The 26,239-nt window shown below is 47.1% G+C and overlaps 1 protein-coding gene across 33 annotated transcripts; it reads left to right on the forward strand.

Annotated features, from left to right (window-relative positions):
- Positions 1-253: 253 nt before the first annotated feature.
- On the forward strand, positions 254-25,858 carry LOC120808954 (suppressor of tumorigenicity 7 protein homolog). Of its 33 annotated transcripts, none has more exons than XM_078082411.1 (17): positions 583-698; positions 1,750-1,854; positions 10,863-10,898; positions 19,532-19,614; positions 20,058-20,217; positions 21,087-21,141; positions 21,429-21,544; positions 21,639-21,714; positions 21,810-21,964; positions 22,053-22,150; positions 22,263-22,392; positions 22,878-22,950; positions 23,135-23,237; positions 23,342-23,492; positions 23,698-23,790; positions 25,149-25,294; positions 25,468-25,858. In XM_078082411.1, the coding sequence occupies exons 2-17, from the start codon at positions 1,806-1,808 to the stop codon at positions 25,561-25,563; spliced, it is 1,620 nt and encodes a 539-aa protein (XP_077938537.1). In that variant the 5' UTR covers positions 583-698; positions 1,750-1,805; the 3' UTR covers positions 25,564-25,858. The 33 variants fall into 33 exon arrangements, with proteins under 33 accessions (XP_077938554.1, XP_077938550.1, XP_077938566.1 ...); XM_078082412.1 differs by having other exon boundaries at positions 25,152-25,294; XM_078082413.1 differs by having other exon boundaries at positions 25,155-25,294.
- The last annotated feature ends 381 nt before the right edge of the window (positions 25,859-26,239 follow it).

Here is a 26,239-nt window from a genome sequence, read left to right on the forward strand (position 1 = left end):
GCTGGTTGTTGGAGCTGTACTCGATGGGGGGAGAATAACAGCACGTATCTATGGAAAGGCATGGCCCGTTATTCAGCATTTTAGATGATCAGTTTGCTAAGGCGCTGTACTGATAATTAATTAATTATTTCCTGGTGACTCCTATGTGTACGTTTTTTTAATCAAATGTTTAAGAAGCTGTGTATACGTTTTGTTCAAATACATAAGCAGAGGTCCAGACAGGTATTTTAAAAGTGTCTGTCTGACGGTCTGAGAACGGCGCAGTGCAGTAGGGTGAGTGAACTGACAACTGCCTGTTAGCCTAATAGGTGTCCGTTCAGTAATATGCTCGTCTCGTTGTGGGTTTATTTTAGAGGGGATTTTATTTATCAACCTATAAAAATTCTCAAAACTACGATATCATATAAATTGTTTCCCTCTGCCTGTCTTTCCAGTTGAAATTGCCTTGAGATAAATTAGGTAAACCGGGGACAGCGACACCGTGAGGCGGCCAAAACGAACTGTCCAGGTTAGCTAGCCGGTGGCTAACTGCTAATGGTTAGCTAGCCGGTGGCTAACTGCTAATGGTTAGCTAGCCGGCTAGCCCCCGTTCCGCAGACACGTCTACACCACCAGTCCTCCGCTGCTGGATACTGGTCACATGTTGCACTGCTGCTGGAAGAAATGCGATCTACGAATACGGATTTACACAAACTGAGGTAAGCCCCGACACACGCGCACCATTCACAGTGTCTCCAGTTAAAACACATTTTTTAAAGCTTTGCAAACGTCAGCCAGCTCTTGTTAGCATTTAGCTTAGCGAGATGAGAGGCTAACACGTAGGCAAGTTTAAATGTAAAATCTTCTCGCTCGGGGAAAACGTGCGCGTGTGAGCGTCCACGCGATGTCCCGAACCACCGTGAGAGTTACATCTCTCACAGCCTCGTGCCGTGTTGTTTTAATTGAGTCTCCATCATGAGTCAGTGACAGCGCTTCGTCTGTGGTACTCCAGACTTTACAATGCATGTCCTCCGGGGGGGGGGGGGGGCTTTTAAGTGAAGTTCAACACGGACGTAAAGCCCCCGAGTGACTGCTTGTGGACCTCGGAGTGGTTTCTCCCCCTCCCCGTGGATGGAAGAATGGGCTCTTTTAGTAAAGCCAGCTGGCTCCGACTCGAGAGGACAGGAGAGCCCGTTGGACGGACGGACGGACGGACGGACACACACACACACACACACACACACACACACACACACACACACACACACACACGGCGGAGTCTGTGTGGAAGCGGGGAGAAGTTTGTGTGTCCGGGTTGACCTTGTCACTTCTCGCACAGGAAAGGTGTTGATGCGTGCGCGTGCGTGCTGCTGGGTCCTGGACCTCCTACATGAGTCTGTGAATGATGGAAGATTATATTTATCTTTTATGTTTTTTGAAGTCAAGCGGCTCTGAGCCCTGGTAGATATTATTTGCTACCTCCTATCATAGCAATTATCTTCTCAATAAGCTAATCTAATGGATTGTTAGTTTTTTGTCATTTTTGTCTTATTATGTTTGCTATTGTTTAATTGTTGTTTTAGTTTTTGTTTAATGTTTTGTCGACTTGTACAAATACCCCTGAGAACGAGCTACTTTATATCAAGGGGTTATTTTTCCATACAAGGGATATATGTACTGTGTAATCATTTGGCTGAGTTTTTTTCATTTTGGTTGATTTTTGGCTTTATTCTTTTAAAGTTTGACGATGTCACCACTCCTTTCAAACAGACTGGTACTTACTCAAATGATTTCCTCCTCACCTGTTGGTGTGCTTTGCGTGAAGAATGAGGTATTTTACCACCAGGTACACGTCTCTTGAAGGGCCATTAGCTGGTGAGTCAAAAATGTAAATTTGTGATACGGAGTACAACTGGCTATGGAGTTTCATAAGCAAATGAGTACTGCAGACTCCTCACATTCGGAACCTTTTGAGCTTCTTTATTTCTTTATTTTTTATAGATATAACACATTATTTCCATGCTGAAAAGTTGAGCTTTTGACCTCTGTTCCATAGTGGGATGTCGTACACAGACTGACCTCCTATTACACTACTCAAACTGAGAGTAACGTGTTCTTTTTATGACATACTCTCTCTTCCTGTTCCTCAACCACACTGGCTCATATACACACATGTGTATTTTGCTTGTTTGCCCTTTACTAAGTACATTGGTGAACGGCGGGATTGCCCCTCGACCTGACCAGATGTCCATTACAACTCTCACTTTCTCGCTTCCTTTGCTTTTGATTTAGCAATTAGCTTCTTGTGTTTTTTTCCTTCTCAGAATGGCTTTTGGCAGGACCAGAAAACATGACGGGTCCTTTTATTAAATGCTGTGTTGCTTCTGTTATTTGGTAGAATGTTCTGTTTGGTTTCCTCTTTCAGTTGATGCCTTCCTCGCATTGTTGTTGAATAACGGTGTCAAACTATTTTATTCATTCATATTTGTACTTGATATCTTCTGCCCAGCTTCAACGTAGCTGCCCTAAAGTTATAGACATGACCTGATTTGTTTGACGGACGTCACATAGTTAGTATGATCAGCTTCAGACTGAGCCAATGCCCAATATTTATCCTCAATCTGAATAGATCAACATTAATGTTTAACATGGACTCATGTCAATTTCAATGTTTTTCCAGGTTTTTTTTTCGGCGATCGCCACCGAGCTAAAAGCTGAAACGTCAACTAACGGTCGCGCAAAATCTAACCTGTTACTTTGAGCGTGCAGTGATACGGAACGCTTGGGTCAATGTGAACAGCAACTGTACATTATCGCTGAATAATGTACCCCCCCCCCCCTGTGACTCACACTGAACCCATAAGAACAAGGGGAAAGTCAAGTTCCTTACTCTCAGTGCAGCATAACCAGTGGCAGTTAATGCACTGTGGTGTATTTAGGCTATTACGAGGCTATATTGGTATCTCTAGAGCTTTTATGTGTGAGTGAGAGAGTGAAGTTGTTCTCTTACCAAACCTGAGAGCTGAAAGTGGGCAATGCTTTGTCGAAAAGATAAGATGATAACCATCTCCCAAATAGCAGCGTACATTTTAGAGCTGTATTCAGCAGAAACACAATGTTTTTCACCATCAGGGAGGAGGAATGCGCTTTTTCCAGCTAAATAATGAAAACATAACCTTTTGTCATCCCACCACAACAGAGCACTGACTCCAGGAGCTGGCCCTTGGCAACAGAGACTAACAATAAGCTGTGTGTCATGGTCGGTTCCATGCCAAAGAGGTTGGTTAATCAGACGAGCCACAGCCAGGTGTTTGTTCTTCTCTGCCCAGCTCTCTGCTTTGCATGCAGACACAGTTTGATGAATCATCCTGTACTTAAGAGCCTCCAGATTTGACTGCCTCTACACATTTCAATATATGCAAAGTCTTTGACGGGATGAATCCGCCAGTTGCTGGACACCGTCTGCAGGAAGTAACTCATCAGGTGTGTTCTCGTACGGTTATCACGTTTATGGGAAGGTTAAGATTAGACTTCTTTGACCGGCAATTGTGTTTTCTGTTCGGTAGCTGGTAGTTTACACTTCTTTATTTACAGGATGTTCATGGTGATGTTCTTTACCTTTTGCTCAATTTGAAGTAATTTATGTTTGGCTAGTTCATGACAGGATTATAATCTACCTCCTAGAAAATGGCAACTTTCATGGAACAGTTGCACAGCACTCTATTCATTACATCAAATCATGGATGTGAAGGACTTTCCTCAATATGTCAACAACAGTTTTGGAACTCGTTCCTTCAGCATTTTAATGTCTTTTGAGATGTAAAAGACCAGCTCTGATAAAGGTGAGATAGCCCAAATAAACCTTTGGTGTACTTGAGAAGAACATTGTTTGGTGAAAACATGTTTCTGTTCGGTGGCTTAGCACCCATCGTCCATCCATCCACCTCCGCATACGCCGCCCGTCAGTGTGTAGATCGCCGAGCTCAACAATGAGCTGCTGGTGGCACGGTTTCGTGCAACGATGAGTCTTTGTGGAAAAGGCATTATCGTTTTGATGTGCCTCCACGGAGCTCCAACGGTCAGAGCATAGAGAGATTTACGGAGTGTTTTGTGGGGCCGGGGTGGAGCAGCGCTGATGGGGAAGAAATGGCATTGGATGGCGTGTCTGGTTTTTCTGGGTTCAGACGCATTCTGCGGCTGTAATGTTCCCCACAGACTTCTTTTTTTTTTCTCCAGGCTGGGGTCGTAAAGCCTCGACAATGAGTCTTTCCACAACTCTGGGAATAAGAAACGGCCTTCAAGGAAACGTCACAGTAATGCAACCATTTCCACAGATCACACTGGAGTGGTAAAAATCCAATCCAGAATCAAGTTGCAGTATTAAAAGTAGAGAGTGACAGAGTGGAACCCTCTGAGTGGGCAGAATGACGTGCCACCACATATTCACAGCAAGGCCAGATCCGACCGGTCAGGGAGGCTTTATTTAGAACGTGTGTGTGCTGCTCCGGTAATGTGATCTCGGCCACATATGTTTACCCTTCCTTTGACGGGGCCCCAAAAAAACCTCACCTCCGCCATCAAAGTCTTGTCTCTGTGTCTGTGTTCAATCAGCCGGGGGCGGGTGAGAACATCCACATCGGAAAAGCCTGCAGCACCCTTGAGACTTAAGCACGGTAACGCGGTAATTCAGGGCGAACCCTCCAAAGCCCTCACAGCTGGCTCAGTCGAACCACCAGGCCAGCAAAGGGCCCCGGCCAAGTGAGGGAAAGGTTGAGAAGCTGCTACGTGGGCACGCCAGCTGCACAAAACGGGTGGAGGTGCAGTACGGGGGAATGAGGTGAAAGCCTGGGTGAACATACCCCCCCCCCCACCCCTCGCTAAACCGTTAAGCCGTCGTGATGGGTGGGAGTGAGATAAGGATGGGCTCGGAGACAAACTTAAGGGATTTAATTTTTTTTAAAGAATGTTCAAAGTTGAGATGTAAACCGAGCGAAGGTGAAAACTCCTTTTTTTTTTTTGTATTACTCGTGTGTGTACACTTTGGTATCCATCCATTGTGGGTCTGCTCACCAACCCACAAACTGAAAAAGACAACACAAATATGTTTCTTGTTGGCTGCAAACAAGCACATATGCTTGAACCGTAGACTGTATACACACAAAAGCACAAAGTCCCCGTGTGTCACCTGTTGGTTTCTTGTGGCCATATCTGGTATGCAGAGGATTGACCGAGAAGATGCTGCATCAGGACCTGGTTGCAACATATCAATCAAAGCATCCCCTGCTTCATAGTCTGTACATGAACCATAAATTACTAACTGTACATCATGCTGTAGTGAAGAAGACAAACTAGAGACTAAGACCATAAACTAATGTTTACAATGTTTACTGAGGGAAGTAGTCCTTTTCTCATAGACCTCTTTAGCAGTGGTCCCCAACCACCGGGCCGTGCGCTCGTCCCTCTGACAGTTTTGCCGACCAGCGAACACAGAGCGCACCGGTCAACGAAATATTGTCTGCCATGAAACCGGTCCGTGAGGTAAAAAAGGTTGGGGGACCACTGCTCTATAGGACCAGAGGAGTAATGTGTCATCATTGAGTTGATGACACATTACCTCCCTTTCTGTGAAAGTTGGTTTCTATGGTTTCTGTTCCATTTAACAGCAACAGAAATGAGAAGTTCAAAAAGACAACCTCCTCTTGTGTGCGGGACGCAATGCTTTGTCGAAAAGATAAGATGATAACCATCTCCCAAATAGCAGCGTACATTTTAGAGCTGTATTCAGCAGAAACACAATGTTTTTCACCATCAGGGAGGAGGAATGCGCTTTTTCCAGCTAAATAATGAAAACATAACCTTTTGTCATCCCACCACAACAGAGCACTGACTCCAGGAGCTGGCCCTTGGCAACAGAGACTAACAATAAGCTGTGTGTCATGGTCGGTTCCATGCCAAAGAGGTTGGTTAATCAGACGAGCCACAGCCAGGTGTTTGTTCTTCTCTGCCCAGCTCTCTGCTTTGCATGCAGACACAGTTTGATGAATCATCCTGTACTTAAGAGCCTCCAGATTTGACTGCCTCTACACATTTCAATATATGCAAAGTCTTTGACGGGATGAATCCGCCAGTTGCTGGACACCGTCTGCAGGAAGTAACTCATCAGGTGTGTTCTCGTACGGTTATCACGTTTATGGGAAGGTTAAGATTAGACTTCTTTGACCGGCAATTGTGTTTTCTGTTCGGTAGCTGGTAGTTTACACTTCTTTATTTACAGGATGTTCATGGTGATGTTCTTTACCACAGCTGTGTGTTTGTCCCATTATGCCGGCGTCTCACCAGTTTTGTGTCACCTCTGTGTGAAACTGGTTAACGGACACTGGTGTGAACGGGTGTTGTGAATCTTGTTAACTTGTTAATAGCAGGAGAAACGATCAGTGATGGTGGCAGGTGACCTGGAAATTTTTTCTACCTGCATCAGCTCATGAATGCGGCGCGTGTTTGTCAGATACCTGGTGTCTAATTTCAAGCCCTGAACACAACAAAAGCCCTGTGCTCCGAGTTCGACTAATGAACCAGGATGAAGAGGATTTATGAATTACTTTCATATCCTCGCATTCTAATGCGATGCAACTCTACTACCTTCGTAACTATGCGAGTAAAAAGGAGAATGTGCTTAACAAAAGTATCCCGGAAGGATATTTGGAAGCAGCCGTCGTTCCTGCATCCAAGTCCCTCTCTGAGCATTCTGTCTCTGCAGCCATTCATCGGTGCTTTTGATTCGATCCCGGCACGGACCAGCCAGAGCAGCCCCCCACTTTGACCAGCTGATGTCAGCAGCGCTCTCGGCCCGGTGGGGGCGGCCAAAGCCGACCTTCCTTTCTGAAAGGCAAACAGTGCGTCTGTGGGGGGGGGGGGGGGGGGGGGGGGGGCAAAATCCATATTCTCACAGCAGCCTGCTTTGAGTGCTCTGAATTCAATCAGGAAATGATTGGTCCTTATGTTACATCTGACCACCAGCATATAAGCCTGTGGCTGGGTGGAGAAACATTGTGTGGGGGTTGGGGGGGGGGCATGATTTAGTCATGCTGACCTTCATCAAATCTATTCAACTGGCTGACTTTTCTTCCTTTAGAAAATGTTGCCATACCTTTTTTTTTCTTTTGAAATGATTTGACGCATCATGTGATTGGTGCTAAAACCGCGTTGAGTCATTATAACGTCAGGATGAAGACGCACACAGTTTTTCAAACTCTTCTTCAAACGTCCAGTCTGGCTTCTCTAATAGACCTCTTCCTCCTCCTCCTCCTTAATATGTCCTTCTCCTCTTGGCCAAGGATGGCTTATATTCAGTTGCCTAGCAACCAGGAGGAAAGGCTTTGGAGGGGTGTTTTGGGGGTTTGGAGACTGGGGTGGGAGGTGTGCATTGTTCAGGAATAGATACAGGGCTCATCAATGCAGTCCTGCTTGAGTGAAGCATCGTTCCATTACTTGGTATCTGAACCAATTAGCAGCTCCGATCTAACTTGCCCCCCCCCCCGTCTCCAATAACCACACGTCATGCTTGACTCTCCGCTGCAGAGGAGGGGGCTGTGGATGGCAGCGGGACCAGCCAGACTCCTTCTCCTCGTGACGGATGTCACGGTGCGTTTTATGCAACAAAGAGCCCTTTCAGTGTGACGTCAGGATGCTACGTCCCTCCGTCAGATTAAGCGCCGCTCCGTTCTGCTTTGGTGTCCAATCAGGTTACCCGGTCAGCGAATGAGTTTACATCAGAGGAATCGAATGAACAGGGTGAGCGCAGGTTGTCCCTGCGTCTGTTTCCTCCGCGAGGGACGTGAGGTTCTGGCAGAAGACGCATCGACAGGCTGCAGAGCAAAAATAGCAATTAAAAAGCCAGATGGGTGCACAGCTGCATTTAGCAACAACTACTGGGAGTAAGGAGTCCCCGAGGCGCTCCCTAACCACCAGTAGGTGGGTAGTTTATCCGTGATCCGTAAACTTTAAGAAATACAGTTGGTGGTAGGAGAAGTTAAAGTGGGAAAGAGGGAACTATGACACGTTTAACTTCCCCACCATTATAACTATTAATGCCAGAATAATTTAAATTCTGTGTATTTGTGCAAATGTCCACTGTAAATAACCCCTATTACAGTTTACACTGTCTTGCTTAAACATATAGCCTGGAGGCTTGCTATAACAAAGGCACTGACTGTAGTTTTGTGAGAGGTATCCAGATTACATTTTAACAATCCTTTGTACGGCGGCATGCTCTCCTCCACTTGGGAATGCAGATAATAATAATATTCGGTGGCGTTCGGATTCCCTCTTGCCCACAATACACAGATCTTGCTGTGTTTAGACGCTGGCGAAACATTCTAATACTGCGGCGGCCAAAATGGCGCTCACAAGGCCTCGAGACTGCCGGCCACGAGGGGACGGAGCGCCGCGCCGCAGCGTGATTGATGCATGCCGTTACAGATGGCAGAGTGTCATACAGATCCCAGCTCACCTCTCAGTGGCGTGTGTGAGAGCGAGAGAACCCCCCCCCCCCACCCAACTTGTGTAATTAACACAACCCATGGAGACATCTTAATTGAGGACGGAGGCGTTCAAAACGTTCATCTTAAAAACCTGACTGCCGGATGAGAGGGTTGCTCAGAGCACACTTCCACATCTTTTATGGCACGGCGTCCTGCCGTTAAAGGTATTTAAGGCATTAACGCCACGATTCCAACACTGACGTCTCCACATGGAAAGTCCCATTCTCCCAGTGAATATTGCATTCTTATCAATAATTTAACAGCCATACATTTAAGATTTTTTTAAATCGGGCTCTTCAGTATTTTGATCAAGTAACTAACACAGCTTTTAATTCCACATGTCGAATACATGTTCAATCATCATTGAAGTCAATATAATAATGGGAAGTTAATTAAAAGACTTCTATTCTGGAATTCATAAGGGAAATATCCGATTCATATACTCTTCAAGAGGAAACATTTTCCACTGTAGCAGGAGATGAGAAGGGGTCTCTTGCTTCTGGTTGATCGACAAAGTTAGGAGGGAGGGGGGCACAGACATGCGCGCACACACGCACACACACAAAAGAACAGAGCCCTCCGCCGACCTACTCCACACGCTAGCTCTAGCTTAACCCCACATTGGGGGGGGCACAAGGACGTCCGGCTGACACCCGCCCGTGCCCCCCCACAATCTATCTAGGTCACCACTGCCCGTGCATCCTGAAGAGAAAGTGGGGAGAACTCGAATCATTTAGATTGAGAGCAGAAGGCGGAGCTCCATTATTTGAGCTGAGGTGACTTGAGAGCGGATTTACTGTTTTTGACCAATAAGACTTCCTGTTTTCTGCTTTTTGAATGTGACAATTTGCCGTTTGTCATATGCGACAGCCAAGTGAATATTTAGTGATGTCAAACGGAGGAACAACCAGCTAATAGAAGACATGACCGGGCCTCTGAGAGCGCAGGAAGCCAGCGTTTCTTCACCGTTATTTAACGGGACCGCCGCATATTGCCGGGCGACGTTGGTTAAAACTCAGCGCTCGTCATTTTTAAAGTAGCCAGCCAATCAGAGCCGCCCCCCGCCCCCCCCCCCCAGAGCGCGTGCTCTACGTTGTGCCGTATCACAGCAACCAAGACTTTACTTTTACAGTTTAATGCTCAGCTTGGCATAATGCATCTATTCATTTCTTTTGTCACGTGGGCAGAGGGAGCTTTTGTTGTCGATTTGGTTGCATACATGATTTGCATTTTGGTGGGTTAGGTGAAGCGGAATGAACTCGTGGATAGAAACACATTTAAATCCACCATTTGTAGTAAAATTGTTCAATGCTCTCTGTTGTGGTGTTGTGTATTGTGGTCTCATCTGATAAGGCCGTGTAGCTGCAGGGGAACAAAATGATGTCAACACGTTATTCTACATTTCTATGATCAAATTTGTCGCTGCTTGTCCGGTAGTATCTTGTTGTTGTTGTTTTTGTTGTTTTTTTAAAAAACATTTTCATTGGTCTGCTTTGCTTTGCTCGCTTTGCTGCCTTGCCCCCTCGACCCCAGCTGCCCCCATCCCCCCCCTCTGTCTCTTTTTTTTCTACCCCCCCCCCCAATATATTCCCTGTCTTGTTCCTCCCTCAGCCTACCATCTCTCCTCCTTTCTCCGGCCTGCTTTTTTCCCGTTGCCCTTCCATCTCTTTCTTCCCCTTTTTTTCCCCCCCCCTGCTTCCTTCCCCTTGTCTCCTTCCCTCTCCATCTGGCAACTGATCACATCAGTTTTTTAATAACCCCTCCCCATAGTTGTGACATCACTGTTTGCATAGCTATTGTCTTACAACGGCAGCAGCTCCTCACCAGATATTTCGTTTTAACCCCCCCCCCCCAACCCGCCTTCTCGCTCCCTTCTCCTCCCCCCCCCCCCCCCCCCCCCCCTCCCTCTCCCGCTCTCTACCCATTAGTAAACACTGAAGTGGAATGAGAGAGTGGCTGAAGCGAGACAGAGGACGGAGGCTGCCGAGAGCGATGCGACCACGTCGCCTCGTCCGGATTTGATCAGTTGTTCCTCGGCTGTGAAGGATATACATTTTTTTTGGTGTTTATTTATCGGTTGATTTGCTCCTCCGGCGGTCCTCTTGTTCCCAGACTGAGTGTGTGTGGACTGGACGGGTATCGGCGTTGGGGCATCCGACCGTCTGCGAGGCAGCGACGGCCGGCTGACGGCATTGTGTTGCTTTGATGACCCCTGCTGTGTAGCTGCCTGCTCATCAAACCCCCTCCCTCCCTCTTTCTCTCTCCTTCTCTCTCACCCTCCCCTTGCTCTCCACTGTCTTTCCTCCGCCTCCTCCTTCCCCCCACCCCCTCTCTCCATCACAGGTCCCGGCCCAGCCATGTTCGGCACAGAGTCCTCATGTAAGTACCACCAGCATCCTCCTGCCTCCTCCTTTGTGTTTGTTCGTGTAACGTTTTTTCAAATGTTTGTATTTTGCGTGCTTTTTTTGTAAGGGGGGGGAGGGGAGAGAGAGCAGTGTGGGGGCTGGGGGGGAGGAGGCAGGATTTTTTATCTTCCCCAGTCTATTCTTGCATCGCCTTCCTGTTTTGCCTCCATGGTCGCTAGTGGCTGATTTTGTACGGACACAAATCTGGGATCTACCATTTTAGCACCACGAGCTTGCTGGTCGCGCTGAGCTCGCCGCCTGCCTCTTTCTCTCACTCCTCGCCTTGCTGCGTGTTGGTGCGTGTGTTTGATACAAATATATGAATATACGTATTTTATATGCATGCGTGTGTGTATATACATTTATGCTATCATCTCCTGCCTGTATGTATTTCAGTCCTCCTAAGCGTGCCGGTTGAATGCCGTTTAAGTGCCGTCTTTGTGCACATTTTTATGTGTGTGTGTGTGTGTGTGTGTGTGTGTGTGTGTGTGTGTGTGCGTGTGAGAGAGAGAGAGAGAGAGAGACAGCCAGCACGCCAAAAGATGGATGCTTTCGTCCCGGAGTTGCACGGTTTTCCAGCTACCCCACCCTTTACTGAAAACGGAGCTCTCAGATCGATACCTCAATGCCTCGCTCCCCTACCTGCTGCGCTGCTTCAGGGAAGTCTTAGCTGATCCGATCGATTCTGTCGTGGGCCGAGCGATCGGATGCCCAAAGTAACTTCCTTTCGGCTGAGGGCGGCCAGTCTAGGGAGAGGGGGGGGGGCTTTGTCTGCTCCTTCGACCCGAACGACACCGCCCAGTACTCTGGAGGTACCGGTACGGATCACGTTCTTTCATCCCACCAAAGGATGAGTTCTTGCCAATTATTGTTAAGCCTGTATTGTATTTTAAGGTTTGCTTGGATGGTAAAAACATCTGTTTCTGCCTTTTTATATTTAATGTATATGGATACTTACGTAATAATAAATGATTATAAGAAATATTGGATAATGCAATCATGCTCCTAATGCCGAAAAACACACCAGCCAGTGGTGGAATTTGGCTTGGTGCAAAAACGAATACCCCGAGGCCCACAATGCATTGGGTGCATGAGACCAGCTGCAATGTTTAGAGCTCAGCATTTCCATTACTGAATTACACCCGTTTTTAAATGTAGCTGTAACCTTAACGGGCGCGTTATCTTGGCCCAGACGAGGAGAAGTGGTCCTCTCCTGGGAATCTTTGTGCCGAAACTGTTTTTTCATCGTTGACTCATGAGGAATTCTATCGTGTTATCGAGTAGGAATTTCTTTGGTGGATAAATAAAGTGACTGGGAGCCCGACCGAGCTGTGTAGGTTCAGCCCGGTAACTCGGCAGCGTTTGTCGAAACCCTCTGAGGTGAGTGGACCCCCCCCCCCATGGGGTTAGGGCCTCAGCCTCTTTATTGTCATTGATCTCCTTAAGTGGTGTGACTCATCTGTATGACCGTCTCTGTCATTGTGCAACACCAGATCCTTATCGTTTCATAGTACAGTTTGCAGGGTTTCGTGGTACTTTACTGTGGTCGGGTCAAACCGGCTCTGACCGACTATTGGACTGTAACATGCGCTGCCGTCCTCCCGCTCGGCCTTCTGCTCTGCAAGGGGGGGCTTTAGATAAGATCAAGCTCCGACTTGACGTATTTGCTTCTGTCATAGTGTCTTAAAATAAGCGCATTGATTTGAGACACAATGCGATTGCTGTGAATGTTCTATTGCCAAACTGTCGCTGGAGGGGAAAAACAAATCCCTCCATCAACCTCTTTGACATTTGACACATTGCCGGTAAGTATTCAGGTTTCCGTGTCGCCGGAATCCAAACGAGGAGATCTCCGTTCCGTCTCTCTGACGACGGCAGATGGAAGAGGGACTGAAAGCAGAGAAATCACATCTCAACATCTTGAGAGACGCTCGGACTTGTTGAAGTGCGGCCCGTAGTCTTGCATGCTGGCAATGCAGCCTCTCCTCTGCTCTCTGCTCAAAGCCTCTCAGAGATTCTGTCGTGTGACGTTTGGAAAATCCATCATGGCTTCGTACTTCATCGGACGAGCACCGAAACTTATTTTTACAGGATCTTGTTACTTTAAACGGTTTACCTGGGACAAGATTTCAAATGAGACATTTATAAAATACCATCAGGTATTCACAGCCGCTGGCGGTAATAAACGGTGTAGTCTTGGTGTTTCGCAGGTTCCCTTAATGCACCGTATGCCTCACCGTGAGGAAGTGACTGGGATCATTTAGTTTACGGCCCATTGTCACCCATCATCCAGCTGTTTGCGGCAGTATCGTATCCACACCGGCATCTCTACTCAAGTGCTTCCATGTCTCGTGTAGTCAAACTTCTGAACCTCCGGCTCCTGGGAAATAAGACGGTTATTACACCGGCGTTACACAATCCGCACGAATCCCGTTCGTTCAGTCACGCTTTTGTCTGCAAACAGATTTTGTGTATTGATGGGCATTTTATGGCTTTATTAGGGAGTCATCAATAGAGGGAGGACAAGAAAGGAAGGAGCGGAGACGAGCAGTTAGCGAGAGGTTTCACTGTGAGGTGACGTAGTTGTATTAAAAGTATACAATAATATGGAGAAAACAGTCATTGTCTAAGAGCAAATGTCTGGTGCATCTGTGTTACGTATCCATAAGTAATGAATCCTGTATTAATCATAACCATTGATAGTGATCCAGCCTGTGTGCAGCAGAACTACATCAGTTACCCTCCTTATGAATGAGAACGCATTACTTCCTGATCATGTTGCAGATTGAACCGTCTTCTGTAATCTAATACGTAGCGTTGCACGTGTTATGCAAGGCTTCTTCTCACTAAGAGTGATGGGAGACAGCAATACTCCTTAGTCAGATGCTAAAAAAAAGACAGAAAATGATAAAGATGAGCTCGGGAAAATGCAATTTGCAAATGGGGGTATGTTTGATGATGGCAGGATGGCTGCAGGCCATATCTTATATCACTTCTATTTCTCATATCACTCCAGCGTTGCATAAGTGCTCTTTCATCAGTGCTGTGTGTGTGTGTGTGTGTGTGTGTGTGTTTCTAGCCTGTTGCCCGACGAGATGACATCATCTCTTAATGCAGGGATGAGCCTCTGATGGGCTCTGACCTGCTCAGGAGGCTCCAGGTTAGCACCTTGTCTTCCTTCTGTTGTAATAAGACGCTTACCAAAAACTGCCGCTCGATGAAGGCTAGGGCAGAAAAGCTCATGACGCCGATCAGTTGTCTCCGTTGCCACGGTAAGTATCCGGCGAAAGCGGCGGAGCGCTCGGGTTTCTGTGGTTGTTTCTGTCGATTCCGCTATTTCTGTCTCCCCGGAGCCCGTACGGTGGCTGGAGCTGGACCGAGGCCAAAACGGGTCCGAGCTGACATCCCACGGAAGAGGCGCGAAGGCGCTCTCGGGGGTCGTGACCTCTGACCCCCAATCCTCACCCGACAGACGCGCAGGCTGGAAACCTCTCCTTTCCATTTTCAGAGCGCACACTTGAATCCGTTGTTGTTGATTGTTTGGGTTCAACCTTTCATTCCGACTGGAAGTCACTCAAGGGCGACCAAGAGGAAGGAGGAAGGGCCGGGCGGTGTCCCGGCGGTGTCCCGGTTCAAACGGTGTACTGGAATAAGATTTCCATACGGTATGATTTTCTCACGTTCATACCGGTGTTACACTGTGACGTTGCCCTTCGGCAGGCGGCAGCATTTGTTTTTACACGTCACGGAGGAGCTACTTGTCTTACGCGTGTAGAGATTGAGTCATGCTCATAACTTTATAACAACAATGAATAACCCACAACAAACACTCTTTAACATGGTAAAACACCACACAACAAGAAGTAAGACACAACAGCTCGTGACACATAAACAATTTGTCAACAAGTTAACTCGCCGGTGAGCAAGTTGGCCAGCGAGCAGCGAACAGCTGTTCGGGTAACCGTGGTCCTTTTCGGGGTCAATGAATGAATGTGTTTACTTGAAAGAGCAATACCGTCACATACCGGGATACCGTCAGAATCTTTTCTAAATTCTAAAAAGAGTAAATCCCCTGATATGGATTTTTGGCCCTAACCGCACAGCCCAAGAAGGAGGTTTCTGTATTTGTTGACAAGCTCAGTGGAAATGTCATTTTCAGCTGATCTTCAAGGAAGTTATTATATATGAGAGGTTTATTTCTCATTCATAACAAACGCTAAAGGCTTTTCATTCCCTTTTTGTATGAACATACTTATTTTAACCTGGTGAGGACATTTACCCGCTGCTCCGTTGCCTCCATCATTCGGTGCTGCAGGACTACGCAAACCACCACAAACCTGGAAACGTTTTCCATCATCTAAAGTCGTTTTGTTTTTTTACTGGTGTCCATATATGGATCCAGGGCCGTTTGTGAAAGTATTCAGCGGGACCGGCTTGCAGGCCATTAGCTGCTGCCATCCATAACTTCAGCCAACAGCAACAGAGCGCCGGCGCTGGAGTTTTAATGATCGGAGGCTGGGCCGGAGGGAGCTGATGTCATGCTGCCGCTCCCCCCACCCACCATCTCCTCCACCCCCTCCGCCCCTCCTGCTGGCTCTGGATATAACTTCTTTGGGCATACTTGTGTTTTCTATTTGCCTTTTTTGGAGATCAACTTATACAACACATGACAAATACTCGTCATGTGCGTCCTCATTTTTGTTTTTGCAATCGTTTAGTACCTCATGGTAGGTATTAAGAATAGGAAAACGTTGGAAAAATGGTAAATACTGGCACAAAATGTTTTTTAGTAGACTTTTGAATTGATATATTACGATTATACTTTTGATTCAAGTGGTCCTTTTTACTCAACATGTCGCGCCTTCAACGTTCTGTATTTCTACACATTCGCCCTTTTTCATCCAGTGATTCAGGCAGTCAGAATAATCAGAAGAGTGGGTGGACTCATCGTGATGATGGGTCCTTTAGCTCCTTTCGTTTCTTCTTCTCTTTCTCTTGGCGTCATCGTGCCGGCGTCGACCCTGTTGGCGTAGCGGCTGTGCGACACCTCCACTGGCACACGGTGCAGGAATCTCTCATTCCGCCCGCTGCAGTGACCGGTCTCCCCCTTGTTCAGTGTCTCTGAGCTGAACTGCTGCCAACGGGGCCTGGAGCAAGGCATTAACCCCGCTGACTGCATGACAGCTGGTCAGCTGGCCTTTGGGCAGAAGTAAAAGTGTCTCAACAACTCACAGCACAAACCGCTTCTCCTCAAATGAATGAATAATTCACTAATAGCTTTTTTTTCTTTTTTCTTTTTTTAAGTAAAAAATATTCTATTCAACAAATAAAATTGAATCCAAACGTAATCCTCACAGAGTATTAGCCGTTAGCGCTAACATTAGCCTAGGCTAATTGAAATGGTTTCTCCCGTGAAACAGCAGCATGTTTATGTTCTCTGCATGAAAGCGTGGTGGGATTTGCTCTCTAGCCAACTATACAATTTAACAACATATAATACTTAATAATACTACCCAACGCGGAAACGTCGTATGTGTCCTCATCGTCATCACAGTGATGGACGGTGATTCACAGCATTCTGCAATAAGCTTATTTCCAAGTCTACAGAAAAGCTCCATGTTCATAGGCCTGTCTACAATATATATATATATATATATATATATTAGACACATTTATTTCTATTACATTCAAAGGACTGAGACGCGACCGTCTAAGTCTGCACTGAGGAGGCTCCTCCATCCGTTGTGCTGTAGGGTCGTTTAGGGGTTGTCATGGTAACCACTGCAGGAGGAGGCTATGGAGCACCTGCCCCGCCCCCCTTCATTAAAATCCTTGGTATTGATTGGCTGGGCTGCTATCTACCATCACCTCCCATCTGTATTTATTCTGCCTTGTTACTACAAGGAAAAGCACGAAGAAACCGGCTCTCCATTGCGTCAGCTAGCTGTCACTCATGGGCCGCGGCCAATCAAACCATACCCAACCAAACCAGGGCCCCCCCCACTGCCAAATGTGCCATACAGGAGGCAGGTTGCTGCTGCTGAGAATGCTGTACGGATGTGGACACCCAGTGGAGAGACACAATCCTGTTTTGTGCTGGAAAAAGGAGAGAATTTCACTTTCATTCCGTCTGCCAGAGGTTTTTGTCTTTGCATCTGAAGGGCGAGCGGGGGGCTCGTTAGTGGCGTTCCAGTGGAATGGAGGGTGAGCAATGACACGCAGCCAGTCGTCTGGGAACTGTGCGGCGGCTGCGTTTCTTTGTATTGTGTACAGCAGGTGGGCCAGTAGATTTTGTATTGATATTCATGAAGTGGACGGTTTGCTGTGCGTGTGCGTGTGTGTGTGTGTGTGTGTGTGTGTGTGTGTGTGTGTGTACACAGAGTGGCATGTTGAGCAGAGCAAGATTAGAAGGGCGCGGGGAGGGGGGGGCATTATTCATTCTTTGTGTTTATTCTCCTTCGATGTCCCCAATGTTAGTTTCCTTTTATTTACTTTCGTTCTCTGCGCTTTGAGGACATAATTAGAAATGAATGTTTTTTGACAGATTGTCCTCGTAAACCTGCTGCTTTTTCAACATCTTATTTGTTGTTTGAAAGAAACACTCCTGGGGAACGGGAGGCGATTTCAGGGCTCCAAAAAGCCATTTGTCAGTTGAGCTCTGTTTGTGTGTCATGTTTGATCTCCTCCCGTGTCTCTTCTCCAATCCCGGATACGTTGTTGTTCTTGTTTTGGGTGTTAAGTCAAAGAGCCTCCCGATAATGACGTCTCAGGTTGGTCGGCAGCGATCGATTAGTCCTTTCTTTACCGAAGCTGATCAGCTTCACACACACACACACACACACAAGCGAACACAACAGCAGGACAGAATCTGATTAACCGTGTGTACTCCTTTCTGTTTCTGATGTAGCAGTCGACGCCCCGCTGTGGATGTAAACGCTTCGGATCTCGTGTCTGTACGTCGCTCGGCTCGTTCCTCGGTCATTTCACTCCAAGCAGCCAATCAGAAGCTCATATTCGGCAATTTAATCCCTTTATTTATGTTTTTCGTGGGGAAGAATGTGATTTGACCTTTTTCAAACACACAGCGGTGGAAACATTAAAAGCATTTGTCACGAATACGCAACAAGTCTGATTTGTTCTCTTTTGTAGAAAAGGACATAGGTGTGTGTGTGCGTGCGTGCGTGTGTGTGTGTGTGTGATAGCAGTTCAACGGTTGTGTCTCGGCGTGTGTCTTTTTATCATTCCGGTCAGGCCGTCTCCCCCCGTCCTCAGCAAAGGTCACGTCTCCTGTTGTCTCCAGTGACATTTAGTCCTTCAGTCTGTCTGTTTGTCCCTTCAAATCATCACGCCGTCCTCCCAGCATGCTCTGCTTCCGTACTGGTGCAAACGCACAGCCGCCTCGTGCCGTCCTCCAGTTTGGAATCAATGAGTGGAACCGTCTCCCAGGAGGATGAGTCCAGATGTTTGAGTGCCTAACGATGCGTACAGCAGTTCGCTGCACCGACAGGAAGCACCGGGTCACAAAAAGTTCCCTCGTCGCCATGACACCCGAGCATCCCACACAGCTAATTGTGTGGCAGTCTTGATTACATTTTTAGTTTAATTTAGTCTTAGACTGTGATATATAAATAGTGTTATAACACCGAGGCTGTAATGACTCAACACGAGGAGGGAATCTGAACTCCACCACACCTCTTCCCATTAGGACAGATTTAACAGCCCAACGAGATATTTTCTATTTTATAATGGCCATTCTTTTAAATCAGCCATCTTGGACTAATTGACAAATCGAAAGCTGTGAATACTGCAGAAAGCTGTGACTTTAATTTGGATCCTGGCCTCCTGGCCGTATCATTTCATGCAAATGGTCCAAATGTCAAATGATGACTTCATTATTTTCTGACTTGCCGGAGAAGACGAGGGTCGGTGGGCCGACGGCAGCTGTTCCTCCTCGGCTCCGTCTGAGAGCCCCTTCTGCAAGGAGAGGCTCCACTTCACAGCCGTGAATAGCTGCCCAGCTGCACTCTGTGCGTGCGTGTGTGTATGAGGGAGGGGGGGGGGGGGGGGGGGGTCTTTGTCCCGCCCTCCTCTCACGAGACTTCATGGACATTGACGTGGTTTCTCCCAGTGGTTATGAGCCATCGTATCATCCATAAAGGATGATTCTGAATGGATCTGCTGGCCTGGAGGACTAAACTGTCTTTCACACCTCTGAGCTGCTAATCTCTCTAAACGGATCGTTACCTTCCCCCCTCCCTCAGTCCATCAGGAGGAGGCCAGCTCAACAAGGCTCGGTAATAACAGAATCAGCATCAGGGACAGCCTGGACGTCGCTCATGTCCTGCCGCAGACTAAAGAAACGATAATGAGTAGAAAGGTTGCGGCCTCAAATGTCATCGACCACTTTGGTGATCTGATTTATTCCTGCGATTCTCCGCCGAGATTTTAGTTCTAGATTGAAAGCAGATGGCAGAGAAGGACTCTCTTCGTTCTGCCAGGATATTAATATCACAAGTGTTTACAGACACACTCGCTAGTGGTGGGGGGGGGGCTTTTCAAGAGGGGAAAAGGTCATCTCATGTGTCCCTCCTTCCTGTGTCCCTGCAGTAAGCATGTTCCTCAACACGCTGACGCCCAAGTTCTACGTGGCTCTGACGGGCACTTCCTCCCTCATATCAGGACTCATATTGGTAAGAAACACGCCGCTCACCCAAAGACCACCTTGTGGTAAACGTATTTCTTCATGTTGCTGCTTGTAGGCTCCACAGCTGGAGTGGAATCAAACCTGCAATCTTTACCTATTGTTGAAATAGTGTCGGCTTATATTTAATATATATATTAAATATACTAGACACACTTAAACCGATAAATGAATATTGCAGATGGCGTTAAAATAACGAAGATGTTGTTTGTTATTGAGCTGATGGTTGTCTTTTTCTAGCTCTTAATTATCTCTCGTGTGCACGTCCTGTTCTATCTGTAAAATGTAATTGGCTGGATCTTTCTTGGGGTGTTCTACCTCTGCGTTAAGGGGACTTAAATTGCTTATGTGGCGAATCCGAGTAGAACCAATGATGTTTTTATTGAATGAAACTCGCATGAGCAGATTCACTAAATCTCTCTCCCTTTGCAGATATTTGAGTGGTGGTATTTCAGGAAGTACGGGACCTCCTTCATAGAGCAGGTGTCTGTGAGCCACCTGCGCCCCCTGCTGGGCGGGGTGGACAGCAGCACCCCCAGCACCTCCAACACCAGCAACGGAGAGGCCGATTCCAACCGACAGAGCGTGTCCGGTAAGACGAGAGGCGGAGCCACTGCTGTGACATCACAGCCAGCGTTTCCCCCCCCCCCCCACACATCAGGTGTCTCATAGGTCTAAGAAAGTGTGTTCTTTACTACGAGGGAACAAACAACGGAACACGTGGACAGAAAGTTTCTTAAAATGAGACGTCGTCATCATCATGCAGGCAGTGACTCCTCCCCTTCAGGTCATAACATGTATGGATATTATCTGTGTGGTGCAAACATGTTTAAAGCCTTTTAGCTGTACAAGCAGTGGGCACACTGCTCAACACAAAGTGGTAGGAAGCCTTCACAACATCTCAAGTGCAGATCCCTTTTTGGATCAACAAATTATGCTGAACAAAGTGTTCGATATTTGTTTTGGTGTCTAACAGGATTATAATAAAAGGAAAATAAGGACGAGTCAACACAGATCAGCTTTTTCAGTTGTGGTTTATTCATTTAATGAAAAAGGTTGAACTGGAACGGTGATCTCCTCATCTGATCAGTGTGTTGCAGCATCATCAAGTGGGATTAAACAGGATTACGTGTGCCGTAAACCACAAAGCTGCCAATCAAGAAGAAGAGAAGCTTTTAATTATTCCGGCTCCACTAATCCTGCGTTTTCTGAATAATAATTTTCTGTGTAAATAATTATTTAGTTTGTGAGACGGCTTTCTTTATTCTTGTGGTTGATTCAATCTCAGTTCATTATTACATTGTTTTTAAAGTTATTTACTGAGGGAAATGTGGGATGATTTCTTTGTTTTATATCAATGAAGTTCTGGAGGGCTCTTCATGGGCGTCTTTCACCATGTCAGCAAAATGAAACTCTTCATAATTAGATACCAATTACCCCCCCCCTGTCTCCCTCCTGCAGAATGTAAAGTGTGGAGAAATCCGCTGAATTTATTTCGTGGGGCCGAATACAATCGGTGAGTGTTTAGAACTTGTGTGTCTCCTCCTCCTTTCCTCTCTCTTCTTCCTCGTTAGTCCTCCTCTTCTTCACTGCCGCCGTTCTTTTGCTCACCGGTCTAATTATTCCACTTAAACGTAAACTCCAGTTCTCTCTCTACCTGCTTTGTTTTCTCCTTCATCTGCACGTCCTCATCTGTTCTTCTTCTTTTCCTCTTCCCCCCCTTTCACTCTCTGTGACGTCACGATCCCACCGTGTTCTCCTCCCAGCATGCCGAGCGGCATTTGACCCTCTGCTGTCTTCCAGGTACACGTGGGTGACGGGTCGAGAGCCGCTGACCTACTACGACATGAACCTCTCGGCACAAGACCACCAGACCTTCTTCACCTGCGACTCGGACCACCTGCGGCCCGCCGACGCCAGTAAGCGAGCGCGGGCGTCCGGGCGGCGTGTTGGTGGGAGGCGGCGAGGCGAGCGGCTCTAACATGTGACCTGTGTTTGTTTGTTTGGTGGCAGTCATGCAGAAGGCCTGGAGAGAGAGGAACCCACAGGCTCGCATCTCCGCCGCGCACGAGGCTCTGGAGCTGGAGGAGTGAGTCCTCCCCCTCTTTTCATAAGGGAAAGCTTCGACAGGGTCCGTTGGTACTTCATTTAATGACCACCCCCCCCCCCGCCCCTCTCCTGCAGCTGTGCCACGGCCTTTATCCTGCTGGCGGAGGAAGAAGCCACAACCATCATGGAGGCCGAGCGTCTCTTCAAGCAGGCGCTGAAGGCCGGAGACGGCTGCTACCGCCGCAGCCAACAGCTGCAGCACCACGGCGCGCAGTACGAGGCCCAGCACAGTGAGTGGTGTGCGTGTGTGTGTGTGTGCGTGTGTCTGTGTGTGTGTGAGCGCGTGTGTTACATCCTGGGTCTGTTTGCCTCCCCCAGGAAGAGACACCAACGTGTTGGTGTACATAAAGAGAAGACTGGCCATGTGCTCCAGAAAGCTGGGCCGCACACGAGAAGCTGTTAAAATGATGAGAGATGTAAGTACAAACACACACACACACACACACACACACACCGAGTAGCAGATGCATAAATGATGAACCCTGTGTGCATGTGTCGCCCCCTGCTCGGTATTACATGTAACAACAGTTGTGTGTTTTCCAGTTAATGAAGGAGTTCCCTCTCCTCAGTATGTTCAACATCCACGAGAACCTGCTGGAGTCACTGCTGGAGCTCCAGAACTACGCCGACGTCCAGGCCGTTCTGGCCAAGTACGACGGTGAGGGGCCGAGACGCGCGGCGCTTCTCACTGACGTTAACCCGCGAGCCAAAAAGAAATCCATATTCTGAGACATCCCAGGATCTGCAGAATGCAAGCAGAACCCTCCGAGGTTCACTGATGCTGTTTCCTAATATCTTGTTGCTGAAGCATAATGGGTGAGGACAGTTCCTCTAGCGTTCTCGCTGCAGCTTCTTGTGACATTCGGCTTCGTTGAATCCAAAGAGGAGAAAACATTTTTCTCCCTCTTCCATCACCTCGGCGTTACGACGTGTGTAAACATCCAAAAAGCAGCCTGAGTCCTTCGGGATGTCTCTGAACACAGAGTGGATTTCTTTTGGCCGTTCTGCTCCTTTGAGACGCACTTTCTCAATTTGTTGTGCAAATGTCCAAAAAAAGGCTCCGACAGCCGAGAGGAGTCTGTGATCACATGACGCGACTCGCGGGAATGATGTAAACGTCCCTTGTGTCTGCTGTCTCCACAGATATTAGCTTACCCAAATCTGCCACGATATGCTACACAGCAGCCTTGCTCAAAGCCAGGGCGGTGTCAGACAAGTGAGTACCCGGCTGTTCTGCTGAGGGTTCTTTTCCTTTAACACAATATGTGTGTCTTTGCATACGGATGCATTCATAATGCTGATTGTAGTGTGTTAATAAGATTAATGTGACGTTCTGAGCTTTTATGTGGGTTTAATAAAAAAGCACTTTAATTACATAGTGTGTGTGTGTGTGTGTGTAGATTCTCTCCAGAGGCAGCATCCAGACGAGGGCTGAGCACAGCAGAGATGAACGCAGTAGAAGCCATCCACAGAGCGGTGGAGTTCAACCCCCACGTGCCTAAAGTGAGAGACACACACACACACACACACACACACACACACACACAGCACCTCAAAGCGGTGGTCTAATCCTGTTCTTTTCTTGTCGTCCTCCTCCTCCTCCTCAGTATCTGCTGGAGATGAAGAGTCTGATTCTTCCTCCAGAACACATCCTGAAGAGAGGAGACAGCGAGGCCATCGCCTACGCCTTCTTCCACCTGCAGCACTGGAAGAGGGTGGAGGGGGCTCTCAACCTGCTGCACTGCACCTGGGAGGGCAGTGAGTGTGCGCACACACACACATACACTACTGGCCACGTGACAGATGGCACAGCGTACTGAGGTGTGTGTGTGTGTGTGTGTGTGTGTGTGTGTGTGTGTGTGTGTGTGTGTGTGTGTGTGTGTGTGTGTGTGTGTGTGTGTGTGTGTGTGTGTGTGTGTGTGTGTGTGTGTGTGTGTGTGTGTGTGTGTGTGTGTGTGTGCAGCATTCAGAATGATCCCGTATCCTCTGGAGAAAGGTCACCTGTTCTATCCGTACCCCATCTGCACAGAGACGGCCGACAGGGAGCTGCTACCCAGTAAGAGACGCCCTGGCACACACACACACATGCACACAAGGCGTATTTACACAGTAACTTGAGTTTAAATATTCCCACTGTTTTTCAGCAATATCACAAAAGATGAAAACAGTGAAAAACTGTTTTTGTTTTCGCTGTTTATAGACCATAAACTGTATATAATGTTGTGACTATGGACTATGAAATATAAACTATAGTGTTACTAGTAGTTGCTTTACACACACCGTAAAATACTGATGTTGTTGTATTTATATTTCTACATTTTATTTTGAAACGAAACACCACAGTCTCTAGACTCATCTCATGTTGTTCAAATCTTAAAAACATCAAACAAATTAAGTTAAAGTACAGAAGTTTCCCGAGGGAGCTGAAAGTATGAATAAAAGTACCTCAGATGTGTACTTGTGTGAGTGTACGTTTGAGGAAGTTGAGCTTTGATTGGATTATTTGTCCAAACATTTGAGGATGATTTCCTCCAGTAATTATGTTGATTTTATCCGACTAAAGATTCTGTGGTTGAATTTGTAATAATTGTGATGATGAGACAAATTCCTGAAGTGTGTGTGTGTTTGTGTGTGTGTTTGCGCTCGCTCAGCAGCACGTCCGTCTTCAGGCACAAACTTTCACTTTATTAAATTGGCTTCTGGCCAGCAGCAGCGGCACACTGCTGTGTGTGTTTTAAGAATTCATCAGGATTGCTGATTCTTTTCTCGCGCCTCCTTGTTAGCGTCCGAAACAATTGGCCGTTTATACGAAGTGAGCGTCGTCACGGCGATGTCGCCTCATTGGTTTGTGGACTGACCTTTAGGGATTTCCCCGTCGCCATCTTGGATGCAGGCCGCGGTGGTGTTGATGTTTTTGTACTGAAGAGGAGGAGTGACGTGGAGATGCTGAGAGACCTGTCAATCCCAGTGGTCCCGCCCTAAAGCATCCCCTGCTTTATGTTTGACTCTGAACGAACCACAATCTACTAAATAAACATGCTGTATTGAAGAAGACTTGAAACTAGAGATCGAGACCGTAAACGCATGTTTACAGAGGGAATAAATCCAGAAGTAGTCATTTTGTCATAGATGTCTATGGGACCAAAGGAGTCGACCCCTGCTGGTCACTACAGAGAATGCAGCTCTAACAAACGTTTGCACTTCAATGCAACTGCTTTGTACATGACTACTGTGATTACTTTAGTAACAAGGACAAACAGAATTACTTTAGTAGGTTACCTGGTCAAAAAAATCTTGTTAAGTACATTTTTAAACATACTTAATGTGAATGTATAAACTAACATTATATTTGTGTGTGTGTGTGTCTGTTTGTGTGTGTGTGTCTCTCTGCGTGTGTGTGTTTGTCCCACGTGGAAGCAGTGTTTCACGAGGTGTCGGTCTACCCGAAGAAGGAGCTGCCCTTCTTCATCCTCTTCACAGCCGGACTCTGCTCCTTCACCGCCATGCTGGCTCTGCTCACACACCAGTTCCCCGAGCTCATGGGAGTGTTTGCTAAGGCTGTGAGTCACGCACACGCACACATACACACCAGAGCCTCCTCCTGCTGTCACTAGCAGCTCCTCTCATGGTCATCTTCCCAGCTGATGAAGCTCTTTAACAAGTTAGGTCATTTGCAGCTTTTCTGTTTATATATGTCTTCTCTTGCTCTTGGCTCCTCCCCTTCTTCTTCTAGTTCCTCAGCACGCTGTTCGCTCCTCTCAACTTCATCATGGAGAAGGTGGAGAGCATCCTGCCGTCCAGCCTCTGGCACCAACTCACCCGCATCTGACCCGGACCCCCTCCTGGACAGAGACCGCTGAACTGATTCCCGGGGGAGGGAGGCGCTGGATCGGACCAGCGCCCCCTTTGTGCCAAGAGGATCGCGCTCAGAACCGAACTGACAAAAAGGCAAAACACTGGAATCCAGAGTTGGTTTTGACATGTTTGCATTTTTGGGGGGGTTTCAATCATTTAAATCTGTTCTTTTGTTGTACAAAGAAAATAAGGTGACCAATTGCCATCATTTGAAAAGTGAAAAGACAAAAATAAAAATACAATAAAGAACTTTTTGTGTAATGCTGCAAGCCGGCTTCTTCCCGACGTTTTTTGATTCCTGCCATTTTACCGGCTGTAACGGCATCGGGCCGGTGAGAAGCCCCAAAACATCTGGAGCAAAAACAGCCGGGAGGTTTGAGTGTTCATCTCTTTAATGCCTCGTGTTGGAGACAGTGAACTTTTCTTATTAAGCGCTCCCTTGTTTGCATTTTAAAGAGGATTTTGACATTCACGCAGAATAGTTACGGTTTTTGATAATCCTTTACGTCCACTTTTTAAATGATCACATGACTATAAACACAAAACAGAAGCGTCCGTTTTAACACCATTTAAATACAAGATGAAAGAACGTCGCCATCTTTAATAAAAATGAATGTGGCCACGCTGCTTAACCTCAGTGAGTTTGAGTC

The sequence above is a fragment of the Gasterosteus aculeatus genome, chromosome X, assembly GCF_964276395.1.
Source record: "Gasterosteus aculeatus chromosome X, fGasAcu3.hap1.1, whole genome shotgun sequence".
In the NCBI taxonomy this organism is placed as follows: domain Eukaryota; kingdom Metazoa; phylum Chordata; class Actinopteri; order Perciformes; family Gasterosteidae; genus Gasterosteus; species Gasterosteus aculeatus.